The sequence below is a fragment of the Thalassophryne amazonica genome, chromosome 2 (assembly GCF_902500255.1).
Source record: "Thalassophryne amazonica chromosome 2, fThaAma1.1, whole genome shotgun sequence".
Taxonomy (NCBI): domain Eukaryota; kingdom Metazoa; phylum Chordata; class Actinopteri; order Batrachoidiformes; family Batrachoididae; genus Thalassophryne; species Thalassophryne amazonica.
The window spans coordinates 130,236,859-130,251,041 of record NC_047104.1 but is presented as its reverse complement, the minus strand read 5'-3'; the positions used below and the strand labels follow the sequence as shown (position 1 = coordinate 130,251,041).

At 41.7% G+C, this 14,183-nt stretch overlaps 1 protein-coding gene across 1 annotated transcript in view; it reads right to left on the bottom strand.

Annotated features, from left to right (window-relative positions):
* The window catches only part of otog (otogelin), a 336,135-nt gene that overhangs the window by 48,998 nt on the left and 272,954 nt on the right, over positions 1 to 14,183 (bottom strand). Inside the window, exons 37-40 of the mRNA XM_034163547.1 lie at positions 13,940 to 14,117; positions 2,781 to 2,981; positions 2,337 to 2,715; positions 263 to 455 (exon numbers count right to left, since the gene is read on the bottom strand). Coding sequence (XP_034019438.1) covers positions 263 to 455; positions 2,337 to 2,715; positions 2,781 to 2,981; positions 13,940 to 14,117 — 951 coding nt within the window. The remainder of the gene's footprint in view (positions 1 to 262; positions 456 to 2,336; positions 2,716 to 2,780; positions 2,982 to 13,939; positions 14,118 to 14,183) is intronic.

Here is a 14,183-nt window from a genome sequence, read left to right as displayed (position 1 = left end):
CTTGGAAGGTCAAACTCATGGTGATAACACTAACTCAAACAGGATGAATCAAACATGGGGGGGCTGTGTGTTGTCAAGAATAAAGTGGTTCCATTTTGAACAAGCCACAGAAAAACATATATGATAACAATGAACTGCAACAAAAAATTATCTTGAATCTCAAACATGTAAGGTGAAAGTGGTTTACTCCCTGAGTGCTCATTCTACTTTAATCTGCATGAAACCACAAAAGAAAAAAGTATATTCAATATAATATACTCACCGTACATATCCTTGTAGGTAGTACAACTACAGATGTGTCCTCAGCTGTGTATCTGGCTGTTTTCACTGGTGTAGTATGAGGCAGTGTTGGAGGAGATGCTGTTGTTATTCCAGCACTAGTGTGATCAACCACATCTGGAACAGCAGTTGGGAATGTGGTCACCATGGGGAGTGAAGCTGTACTAGAAGCAGTACTAGGTTATGGGTGGTCTGTGGTTTCACCAGTTGGGCTGTAGTTGGTGAAACCTTGGTTGGCAGCTTCTCAGATGTGGTTGGACTCTCTGGTGCTCACTGTGGGGACAGCTGTCAATGGAGCTACTGTTAGAAGAGGAACAGAAACTGGGACTGGAGCAGTTATGTTGCTCAAGCTGGGAACGTCTACACCAACATGGGCATGTTTGGTAGTGCTTAGTGTCTGAACTGCCTCATCAGATGTTGTGATATTTGTAGATGGCACTCTTGATACAGTGGTCATGACAGGGCTTGTGAATGTTGGTGAGACACGCGTGGGTGATTTGGTGGTTATTACTGTAGTCCTTGTTGTTACAGTAACCCTTGGAGTGACTGGTGCAATGGTTTGACCTCTCAGTTGTTGTGATTCTTGGAGTAACTCTCGTTGTCAGAGGAACCCGAGGTGTTGTACGAAGGGTTGGTGTCCTTGTAATGGTGGAGGTTGTAGTGGGTGTAGTTCTTGCAGTGAACACAACCCGAGTGGTAACTTTGTCTGGAAGGTTGTAGGTCTTGGAGGTCCTGGGGTAGAGGTGGTTGTATGCAATGGAGACCAAGATGGAGGTGGCGTCACGGTAACTGTTGTTGACACCTCAGTTCTACCAGTTAGTGGATGCCTCATCTCTGTGACTGGTTGTATGGTGACTGGCCCTGAACACTGTTGTTACAGCACTGGGCACAGCTTTGGTAGGGACTGTGGTCAAAGGTGTTTCAGGAGTTTCAGATAAAGTTGGGAAGTGGGGTTATCTGGTTTTGAGGTTGTTGTGAGTGTAAACTGTGTAGATGGGATTTGGGTGGTGTCATTTTAACAGTGGCTGCTGTAGCAGAAGTCGATTTTGTAGTTGAGATGGCTGAATCTTTTGTGATTAGAAGGTGAGGTGCCTGAGTGGTGGTAGGTGAAATGACAGAGGTGACTTCTGGAATTTTAAGCTCTGTGGTGCCGATTGTTGGGGTGATTGAAGTGTCCCAGTGGGGTTTAGAAGTCCTCACAGTAGATGGGGAATGTGTAGAACTTTCTTTTGTTGGCAGTAATGAACTAGTAGTTAATTCTGCAGGAGTCACAGGTGGTAGAGTTTGTTTTGTTGTGACTAGAGGCCCTGTGAACAATGTGGATGTTTCTGGAACCTCTGGAGAACTTGATGTAGTGATCTGAGTAGCTCTTGTTGTTGCTGTTGTTGTTGTTGTTGTTGTTAGGACAGAAGCTGACCAGGAGGTTCTCTCGTATAAACTGGGGAGGAAAGTGGAGGAGGAGCTGTTGTATCTGCAACCTTCATAGGTGGACCCTCAATTGTTGTGGTGGTAAATGTAGGTATTTTTTGATACAGTGGTCATTTCTTTTGCTATAGTTTGCCCATCAGAGCTGGATGAGGTAGGAGATAGTTGTACAATAGTTGTTGGTGCAACATGGACTGGGGTCAATGGTCTGGACCCCAGGAGCAGCAGTTGTGGAGGTTTGTTCTGTGTCTGTTCTGTGTCTAATCTGTTCTGTGGAAACCAGAGAATCAAGTGGAACTGTTACCTCTGGACTCTTATATGGTGTTGTTTTATGTATGTGAAAGGCACAACTTTTTGTGACTGATTCCGTTGTTTTCATTAAAGTAACGATGGCAATGATACAGACTTTGTTTCAACTGGAGATAAGGTTGGGAAAGGGAAAGGAAGAGTGGCTGATGTGCTGGATAAACCAGGAAGCTTGGATGTAGATGTAGAAACAGTTACAGCTTTGTACTAGTTTCTGTGTAACCAGTGGTCATCGATTTTGGCACAGTAATCCTGTCTTTCACAGTAGAATACTCTGAAACTGGAGCTGGACCTGAGGTGGTTGTGCTGACAATGGGAATGATCACTTCTGAAGGAGTTTGTGACCCTCTGTGGTTTCCTGGTCTACTTCCACGCATGAGGAGAAGGACTGATGCTGGTTTGCCCCTCTACTGAACTTGTAGAAGGTGCCGCCGATGTCTGTGGAGTGGTAGCTGAGGAGGTGAAGAGAGGGGAGGTCCGTAGACTTGCTGGGGCCAGTGATCCAGAACAGGGTTGTGATGGCAAAATGAGGATCATCTGTTCTAGATGCTACTGGGCTGGAGGGAATGATGGTAGAGCTGAGAACTTTGGTTGTCCATGATGTAATATCTGATACAGTGCTGGTTGGGATTTCGGTCATTCTGACAGTAAAACGTGGTTCCACTACATCAGGTATTGTGGGTAAAGAAGACAATGTTGCTGTACCTGGAAGTTTGGAGCCAGAGAAGAAGTAGTAAGAGGTGTTGTGGTTCATCAGGCTGCAGTGGCACCCTTGGTGATTGTTGTCTGCTTGTCAATAACAGGCAGAGTGGTGGTGACTTTAGTGGTAGGAGCGGTGTGAAGAGGCATAACAGAAGTGATGGCTGAGGTGGTGGAGGCTGTGGTAGTGGTGGTTGTCAAAGTGAAAGGTGCAGATGTCTGCCAAGCACTGAATGCTGTTGTAGGCTGAACAGCAGCTATGACATTGATGCCTGAGCACAAAGAACAAGAACTGTTAGAAAAATGTAACATTAGAGAGTGATAGCTGAGACAACCCTTGATGTTCAATTAATCATATATGCTCCCAGTTTTTAACACATACTTTTAAGTGGAATTTTAAGCAAAAATGAAACTAACACCAAACATGAAGGTACTTCATTTACACCTAGATGACCCAATGTTACTGTGCTCATGGTGTCTTCTAGGGTTGCACAATCTGATGGAAAAAGTCATATTGGTGGCAAATACTGCAACTGAAATTAGCAATTGTGGAATGGCAAATATATGGGCTTGCAGTTGTATTTCCCTCGCAATCAAGGCTTAATGAGCACAAGCAGTGTAAAGTGTATTAGAATAGAATAGAATAGAATAGAACAGAATAGAATAGAATAATTCTTATTGTCCACCGATGTGGAAAATTGTCTTTGGCTCACCAGCACAAAAAAAAGACGACACTAAAATACAAACAGTCATACAAACACACGAATAAAACAAAGATAAGATACATAAAATACATAGACGTAAAGGAAGAAGTAGAATAAGACCTAGTAAAATAAATAAAACATAAAATAATCTAATAAAATTAAATAAAACAGAAGTAAAGCAGTTCAGGTTTTATTTGTGGAGTGGTCACTTTTTTGAGTTCATTATGGCAACAGCATTTGGTATAAAAGATTTTTTAAAAGAACCTTTGGCCAGTGGAGCTCTGTAGCACCTCCCAGACTTCAAGAGCTCAAACTGACAGGACAGAGGATGAGAGCTGTCTGCCAGGACTCTGAGCTTTCCTCCTCATCCTGTCAGTGTAAATGTGGGCCAGAGGCTTCTGGGGTTTTCTCACAATTTTCCCCGCCATTTTTACAATTCTATTTAATTTGTTCTTACATTTACAACTCAAGTGACCAAACCAAACACAAAGATGAAATGTTAAAATACTCTCAATATGTGCAGAATACACAAGCTCTAAAATCTGCGGATTGACACCAAGACAACTCAATCTTCTAAGAAGACTGAGTCGCTGTGAACATTTCTTAAAGATAAAATCAGTGTTTTCAGAGAAGCTCAAGTGACTGTCCAGAACTGTACCAAGATATTTAAAAGTTTCCACCGTTTCAACAAGCTGGCCATCGAGTGAAACTGGCTGCACTGTCAGTTCTTGCTTTGTGTAAAAAACAAGCTCCTTTGTCTTAGACACACTGATTTCCAGCTGGCTGTCGAGACACCAAGCTTCAAGAGCCTTAGTGTGAACGAGATAGGAGGCTTCGCCAGAGGAATCAGATTTCTGTAGCAGGCCGACTAGGGCCATGTCATCCACATATTTAATCAGTTTAAAATTTGTGTCATTCACTGCAAATTCGTTTGTAAAAAGAGAGAGAGTAAAGGTAAAAGGACGCTACCCTGTGGGCAGACAGTGCTTATGATGAGCTGTCCTGACAGAATGTCATTAGCACAAACCCTTTGAGGGCGACAAGACAGAAAGTCTCTGATCCAGAGCATCAGGCCCTTTTCAACATTTAAATCAGCCAGCCTTTTCAGAGAATGTGTAATTTCATAGAGTTAAAAGCTGCACTGAAGTCTACGAACAAAACCCGAGCATATGCTTTAGCAAGTGAAAGCTGCTTTGAGATCATGTCCAGAAAGATTAATACGGCATCATCAGTACCTCTGTCCCTCTTATAGGCAAACTGCAGAGGGTCTAGTTCACTGACCACTGTGGTGGTCAGGACGTCAACTAAGACTCTCTCCATAGTTTTACATAATATGGAGGTTATGGCAGTGAGCTGAAAATCTTCAGGTTTGCTTGCCTCTGGCTTTTTTTTTTTTTTTTTGGTATAGGCCTTATCGAGAATTTCCAGGATTTGGGCACTCCTGTGACAAGGAGGGAATTAAACAATCTGGAGGAGACTCCTTTTAATTGAGGAGCACAGTCCTTGAGTAGACGGGCATTCAGGCCATCTGGGCGAGTGGCCTTGTTTGGCTTCAGTTTAGAAAGACTTTTAGCCAGGGCATCCTCAGTGATGGCTGTGGGTGCTCCTGCAGGAAGATTTTTACAGATGTCATCACATTCCTGTTTATCATCCACTTTATCAAATCTACAGAAGAAATGGTTTAACTCATCAACAAAACAATGATTGATGCTTGTAGGAGCATAACATTTCTTACTGGTTTTGCCCATCAGTGTATTTAGACCTTCCCAGGCTTGTTTTATATTGCCACTGAAAAATTTACTACTTTATTCTTGTACTCAATTTTTGCCTTAAAGGAGACTTGCATTGAAAAAAATGCAGTCAGATTTTTTGAACAAAAAATGACTTACATTTACACATGAGATCCTTCTGAATGTAGTAAAGTAAATCTGGAAGCCCAGATCTGTCATTCAACGGAGAAATCTTCATTTGAAAATGACAAATGTACAGCTAACAGTTAGCCCTCCGCAAACTGTCCCTCTCATCATGGACGCTGCCGAGACGTCACGGACAAGACCCTCTCCCAGCATGCATGGCGCCAATTGTAATTTGTGGATTTAAGTCAGTTTGCATCTGCACCTTTTTCTTGTCTTATACGGAAGGATCTACTTTTTTAAAACTTCATATTGTCTTGCGGCACATTTGGTGAGTACACATTTCTTTTATTTGTGCTTGAAAATTATTTTGTGGGACTTTTTCATACGCCCGTTTGATTGAGTGTCGCAATGAAAATCTGCTGTCTTTCGTCTCCGGTACCATCGCGGGATATGGAGGCGAGACCCACAAAGAATCCCAGTCATTAAAAATATATAAACCTCTCTCAGCGTCCATGGAGCTCTGGGGCTCCGATTGCCGAGACGTGCGGTGCTGTGGATTTTGCCACAAGAAGTCTGTCCTTGCAGCAACAGGTGTACCGGTCGCTTCGCATTAAAACAGCGAGCGTAATCTCAGGACTTGTGCCAAGTGTGCTGCAGCTCCATTCAGTAGACAGAGAGGTGATGCCGGCGGCTGCAAAGTAAACACGAGCGGTGTGAGTGGCCCGCATCGGCGGTTAACAAGCTCGTTAACGAGGCCGCAGAGTTAATAAGCGCAGCGGAGGCAGAGAGCGGGAGAGGAAGAACGGCGCCCGCTGTCGATGTCGTTGCTGATCTGAGCACACAGATCTGTATCTCACATTCATTGCAGCTTACTTTTGGATGTTGAAACCAGGACGTGTATAAGTAACATTACTAACAGATAAAATCAATTTCAATGCGGGATCGGACTGAAGGCGGGAACGCGTCGTCTTGTCCCTGACGTCATGGAAATGATACGGCTGTACAAACTGTTTTCACAGAGGGCTAAATTTTAGCTGCAAATTTGTCATTTTTAAACGAAGATTTCTCCGCTGAATTACAAATTTGGGCTTACAGATTTACTTTACTGCATTCACAAGGGTCTTATAAATACATATCAGCTATTTCTTTCTGAAATCTGACCACATTTATTTCAATGCAGGTCTACTTTAAATATATTCCCTCTCAGCTGTCTCCTTTTTTCCTGCATTAATTGCACATTACCAGAGCAGAAGGCTGCCTTCTTTTCATTAAGGCAGATTTTCAATTGTTTGGACACACAGGGTTTGTTATTTGGGAATATTTTCACAGTTTTAGTCTCTGACACATTATCCTCACAGAACTTAACGTAAGATGTGATGGTGTCAGTGAGTTCATCTCTATCCAGACAGGATTCAAAGAAAATGTCCCAGTTTGTTTCATCAAAACAGTCTCTGAGTTGCTCTTTGCTTTCCTCGGACCACACCTGGACCTGCTTATTAACTGTTTTAATTCTTTTGACCACAGCTTTGTATTTAGGCAAAAGATGAATCACATTGTGGTCAGATTTTCCAAGAGGTGGTCTGCATACCGCTTTATAAGCCTCTGGGATGTTGCCATAGAAACGGTCAAGCATCCGATGTAGATGTGTGGGACAGTCTACATATTGCTGTAGAGTGGGCAAGTGGTCAGACAGATTGCATGAGTTAAAGTCCCCCAGAACGAGGACGGGCTGGTCAGCAGAGCGGTGAGTGCATGATTACAGCTCTCTGCTGTTCTCTCTCCTGCTGCATCGTGATTTGGACCGGACACGTATGCAAGGATGACTGCGACCTGTCCGAACTCCTGCAGAAGATAAAAGGCTCTAAAAGATACAGTCAGTATCTTATAGTCAGGTGCTGTACTGTGTGGCCCAGCTGTTATCCACGAACAAACACAGACCCCCTCCGATGGATTAGTGCGCAGTGCGCTCGTCCCTGTCCGCTCTGACAGTGGTGTAGCCTGACAGGCTCGGTGTATCGTGATGATCTTCATGTTTCCGTCAATCACACAAGATTACTCTGTCTAAATTCACTGTCATGCTCAGCTCTTAGCACAAGTTCATCGAGTTTGTTGCTTACCGAGCGGATGTTAGCCAGTGATTTTAAAATATATATGTAGCAAGGTCCAATTAATGATTTTTCTCTGCCACTAGGTGGCAGCCTTTCACCAGACTTCATGACATAAAGGAGCAGTCTTGATCCTCCTCGTGACCTGTAACCAATTGCTGTCGATCACCTGACCCGGTGTTTTTGATTAGTTGACCACCCGACCCAGTGTCTCTGTTCAGGTTACTATTTGACTTTGCACCTGACTTGCACTGGCCGCTTTTCCATCCTCCAGATTGTCTATATAATCTTGGTTGACTGGGTGGCCACATATCCAACTGTGTGTTTGTTTTCCCTCCACAGCCACTTGGTTGTCAACCGAGCTCAGTGTCCTTTCAAGGCTCCCTACATGGACATTCACCAGAAGGTCTGTTATCGTTAAGTCTGTTTTCCTTTTTGTAGGGAGTGGGTGGAGCAGTGAACAGGTGTGTCTTTTACTTTCAGTTTATATGCTCTTGATACTTATTTTCCCCCTCCTGTCTGTGTCTTTCTGTCCACTTCTTGAGTCCCCTCACACACCCTCGTATTCATGGTGGGACATTACTTTTCAAGTGATTCTGGCTGGCTGTCATCTATGGTTTGTGATGTAGTCTTTTCCTGTGGACGTGTGGCGCAGTGGACAGGTGTTCCTTGGTTACTGCCTTATAGTATTATTATCATGCCCATATAGAGGGGGTTCAGGGGGTTCAACCGAAACCTTTTCCCATGGGGTTGAGAATTTTTGCTCCCTGGTCCCTATCCTCCTCTGATATCAAACATATATAGGCTTGTAAATACCCATGTAGACACACAATTACACTTGTCTGGTTTGTAAAAACATGTTTGTATGTATAAGCTGAGAAATAAAGGGAGCTTCTCCTTCCTGTTGCAAATACTGTAAAGGTGCAAATATTCGCGTGGGATTTATTATGCGAATTTCGCGAGTTAAACAAGGTCGCCAAATTAAATACCACTATTTTAATACATAACGTACATATACGTACATATTCATAATGTAAACGCGAATATTAATACAGCTAAATACGAGGTCTGTTAGAAAACTATGCGACCTTTTTATTTTTTGCAAAAACTATATGGATTTGAATCATGTGCGCTTGCATCAGTCAAGCTTGAACCTTCTTGCGCATGCGTGAGTTTTTTCATGCCTGTCGGTTGCGTCATTCGCAACCGACAGGCAGGTATAAAGTTTGCATTAATGTTATCTTGGTTCTTCCTGGGTGGTTCTTATGGCAACTGATCCAATCCCAAGCAAGGACTATTTGTATACAGTATAAAAATTTATTTCCTAAAATGATACATTTTGGGTTTCAAATGAAATTTATGTAGCTTTTTACCCCTCGAAATCCTCAAAAAGCTTCTGCTTCGGGGGCTTCGCCCCCTGAGCCCCCCACGAGGGCGTTGCCCTTCGACCCCACCAGGGACCCTGCGGCCCACTGGACCCCCAACTCAAGGATTTGAACCCCCCCCTTTCACATTCCTATATACGGCCCTGATTATAACCTTATAAAATGAACGAAACATGTTAAAATTGACTTGAACATTGAATTTTAACTTTTCTTAAACCATTTGAGGAGTGTTTGGAGTTGAAGAGGATTATGCCCTTTCCTCCCAGAGGTTACAAAAAAACGAGCACAAAAAAAATGATGCATCAAATCAGCCTCTGCACTCCCAGAAATACAGTGCGCAGGATGAGGAGGTTTGGATTTTTATTATGGCACAACATGAACCTGGATTATCAATAAAAATCAAGAACTGTTATTCATCATGTAGGTGGTCAGTTTGCAGCGTGCCACTAGGAGGTTCTGACTTGATCAGAGTTGGTACTTGATTCCAAATGAATGTTTTTTTCAAATGGCTTTTTACCCCAATTACCTCTGCTGTAACAAACATATCATTCAGTGCCCAGTTTCACTTGTGTTTAGTCTGTTAACCCTGTAGTTAAATATTAATGACAAAAGATACTCACAGTCTTCCACATAGACACACCCGATGTGTGACTTCATCGAGTACCATGTGTGGGGGGCAGACAGGAAAGCAACCCTCCACTCTGTAAAGATAATAATGAAGATATTTCAAGACAGTTGCAATGTCAGTAATAAATTACTGTGACTTATTCCTGCATACATTCAGTTACCCAGGTTGTCACAATTCTGGCATCAAAATAATGACGTTTCTATTATGAAAAACATTTGGTAAATAGTGAGTGGGCATAAGCAAAATGCCTCTTAAATGTTTTTTAAAAAATCATTTACCCATGCATTTTTATCCAATTCAGGCTCAATATTTCACCACCAGAATTAATTAAATTCAACAAGAACGCAGACAACAGTGGTAAGAAAAGCTCCCTCCAGCACTTTTTTTGTAGGAAGAAACCTCAAGCAGACCAGACTTAAGAGGGGTGACCCCCTGCTTAGGCCATTCTAGTGGTAACAGCTCAAATAAACAAAGTACCTATTTTACAATTGTAATTTTGTACAATTGCACAAAAGTACAATAATAATTACATGTAATTTTAATTATTTAAATTTGAATTTAAGTAATTGTAAGTTAAATAATTATTCTAATTTGTACAATTGTACAAAAGTACTATAATAAACAAAAGTTCTACCTGTGGAGAAATTCCTGACTGACATGATGATTGTGGAATCAACAGTGTGTTACCTAACGGCGGCAGCTAGCGGTGTCACCATGTATGCCACATAAAGCTGCCAGCTATTATGTCTAACATCTAAAATTTTTTTACTGGTTTTCTTTTTGTCCTGTGTATGTACACAGCAGGCAGTCTCTCTCTCTGTCTGTCTTTCTGTCGGCTGCTTTCAGTGATGCCGGTATTGGTTAGACTCTTTCTCTCCGATTGTTCTGTCTGAGTTATTTCATTAGTTACTTCATCCAAACCATCAACATGTTTATTAGACCCCATTCCTACCAGGCTGCTCAAGGAAGCCCTACCATTATTTAATGCTTCGATCTTAAATATGATCAATCTATCTTTGTTAGTTGGCTATGTACCACAGGCTTTTAAGGTGGCAGTAATTAAACCATTACTTAAAAAGCCATCACTTGACCCAGCTATCTTAGCTAATTATAGGCCAATCTCCAACCTTCCTTTTCTCTCAAAATTCTTGAAAGGGTAGTTGTAAAACAGCTAACTGATCATCTGCAGAGGAATGGTCTATTTGAAGAGTTTCAGTCAGGTTTTAGAATTCATCATAGTACAGAAACAGCATTAGTGAAGGTTACAAATGATCTTCTTATGGCCTCGGACAGTGGACTCATCTCTGTGCTTGTTCTGTTAGACCTCAGTGCTGCTTTTGATACTGTTGACCATAAAATTTTATTACAGAGATTAGAGCATGCCATAGGTATTAAAGGCACTGCGCTGCGGTGGTTTGAATCATATTTGTCTAATAGATTACAATTTGTTCATGTAAATGGGGAATCTTCTTCACAGACTAAAGTTAATTAAGGAGTTCCACAAGGTTCTGTGCTAGGACCAATTTTATTCACTTTATACATGCTTCCCTTAGGCAGTATTATTAGACGGTATTGCTTGATCTTGTTCTGACTTATGGTATGGAAATTGAAGACTTAACAGTATTCCCTGAAAACTCCCTTCTGTCTGATCATTTCTTAACATTTACATTTACTCTGATGGACTACCCAGTGAATTTTATTCACTTTATACATGCTTCCCTTAGGCAGTATATTAGACGGCATTGCTTAAATTTTTATCATCCATGAAGCCAGAGGACACACACCAATTAGCTAAACTGCAGGATTGTCTTACAGACATAAAGACATGGATGACCTCTAATTTCTTGCTTTTAAACTCAGATAAAACTGAAGTTATTGTACTTGGCCCCACAAATCTTAGAAACATGGTGTCTAACCAGATCCTTACTCTGGATGGCATTACCCTGACCTCTAGTAATACTGTGAGAAATCTTGGAGTCATTTTTTATCAGGATATGTCATTCAATGCGCATATTAAACAAATGTGTATGACTGCTTTTTGCATTTACGCAATATCTCTAAAATTATAAAGGTCTTGTCTCAGAGTGATGCTGAAAAACTAATTCATGCATTTATTTCCTCTAGGCTGGACTATTGTAATTCATTATTATCAGGTTGTCCTAAAAGTTCCCTGAAAAGCCTTCAGTTAATTCAAAATGTTGCAGCTAGAGTACTAACGGGGACTAGAAGGAGATAGCATATCTCACCCATATTGGCCTCTCTTCATTGGCTTCCTGTTAATTCTAGAATAGAATTTAAAATTCTTCTTCTTACTTATAAGGTTTGAATAATCAGGTCCCATCTTATCTTAGGGACCTCATAGTACCATATCACCCCAATAGAGCACTTCGCTCTCAGACTGCAGGCTTACTTGTAGTTCCTAGGGTTTGTAAGAGTAGAATGGGAGGCAGAGCCTTCAGCTTTCAGGCTCCTCTCCTGTGGAACCAGCTCCCAATTCAGATCAGGGAGACAGACACCCTCTACTTTTATGAGGCTTAAAACTTTCCTTTTTGCTAAGCTTATAGTTAGGGCTGGATCAGGTGACCCTGAACCATCCCTTAGTTATGCTGCTATAGACTTAGACTGCTGGGGGGTTCCCATGATGCACTGAGTGTTTCTTTCTCTTTTTGCTCTGTATACACCACTCTGCATTTAATCATTAGTGATTGATCTCTGCTCCCCTCCACAGCATGTCTTTTTCTTGATTCTCTCCCCTCAGCCCCAACCAGTCCCAGCAGAAGACTGCCCCTCCCTGAGCCTGGTTCTGCTGGAGGTTTCTTCCTGTTAAAAGGGAGTTTTTCCTTCCCACTGTCGCCAAGTGCTTGCTCACAGGGGGTCGTTTTGACCGTTGGGGTTTTACGTAATTATTGTATGGCCTTGCCTTACAATATAAAGCGCCTTGGGGCAACTGTTTGTTGTGATTTGGCGCTGTATAAATAAAATTGATTGATTGATTGATTGATTTCTTATAATGTTTCTTAAAGCCAGAAAGTTGCCATTTGAAATGACTTTAGTTTTGTGTCATGTCTGTGATCTGCTTTTTCTACAAAATTAAACAACTGAATGAACATCCTGCGAGGCCGGTGATTCCATAATTTTTGCCAGGGGTTGTAGGTGTATGTTGGTGTCAGCATTGGTTAGTTATGAGTGTTCAAATGTTCCAAAACAGGGCAAGTCCCCAAATTTGGGGACTCTAGGGTTTAAGGGAGATCTGTGGTTTAATGCTGACATAAAATGGATCTCATCTTAGAACAGGACCACTGTACGCATGGCATGTCTCCACAGTTAAAACATGAGTAAAAACATATCAAATCAAAGTCAGGTGGCTGTGATTGCTGCCTCTGTGAAGCAGTTTTCCTTCATGGGTGTGTTTGCCGTGTCTTGTCTTGATGTCTCTTCACAGCTCACAAAAATAAGTGACCATTCATCAAGAACAACAGTCCACCAGTAATGCAGCATAAATTTTAACTTACAGATGTAGATAAAGGTTTGTGCACCCCTGACAATTTTCATGATTTTCCTTTATAAATCATTGGTTTTTAGATCAGCAATTTCAGTTAAATATATCATATAGCAGATGAACACAGTGGTATTTGTGAAGTGAAATGAAGTTTATAGGATTTACAGAAAGTGTGCAATAATTCTTTAAACAAAATTAGGCAGGTGCATAAATTTGGGCACCCCAACAGAAAAAAAATGTCAATATTTAGTAGATCCTCCTTTTGCAGAAATAACAGCCTCTAAACGCTTCCTATAGCTTCCAATGAGAGTCTGGATTCTGGGTGAAGGTATTTCGGACCATTCTTTACAAACATCACATCACATCATGGTTTCTGAGCATGGACAGCCCGCTTAAAATCACACCACAGATTTTCAATTATATTCAGGTCTGGGGACTGAGACAGCCATTCCAGAACATTGTACTTGTTCCTCTGCATGAATGCCTTTGCAGATTTTGAGCAGTGTTTAGGGGCGTTGTCTTGTTGAAAGATCCAGCCCTAGCACAACTTCAACTTTGTCACTGATTCATGAACACTGTTCTCAAGAATCTGCCGAGATTGACTGGAATCCATGTGACCCTCAACTTTAACAAGATTCCCAGTACCTGCACTGGCCACACAGCCACACAGCATGATGGAACCACCTCCAAATTTTAATGTAGGTAGCAAGTGTTTGTCTTAGAATGCTGTGTTCTTTTTCAGCCATGCATACCACCCCTTGTTATGTCCAAATAACTTAATTTTAGTTTCATCAGCCCAAACTTTTCCATACAACTTTATCTTAAATTGAATATTATTTTGTCTTTACAGGGAATGTACCAATAAATGTTATACATAAATAACCAAAAATAAGAGCAAGATTAACAAGTCCTGGTATTGATAGACAGACACCACATCACATACACTGACCAGAGTCTGTGCTGCTCCCTCAAAGAAATGGGAAACAGTTTGGACTATAAATTGACAGATATTGTACAGTAGATGTTTTATGCATGCGTGTGTGCTTTCCTCACATGGACAGCCCCACTCAGAGCAGCACTTGTCTCCATTAACCAGTACAGCAAAACCACGCAGCCCACAGTTGGGGGGCTCAGATGTAAAGGGGCAGCTCTGAGATTTGTTGAACAGAACCAGCTGGTTGTTGACGCAGATGTACTTGGTGCACTCATCAATAAACTCTGCATATGGAGGCTGGGGAGACAAATTACACACTGAAAATCCAGTTGGCATAGCAGCCACTGAAAGAGAATACTTCTT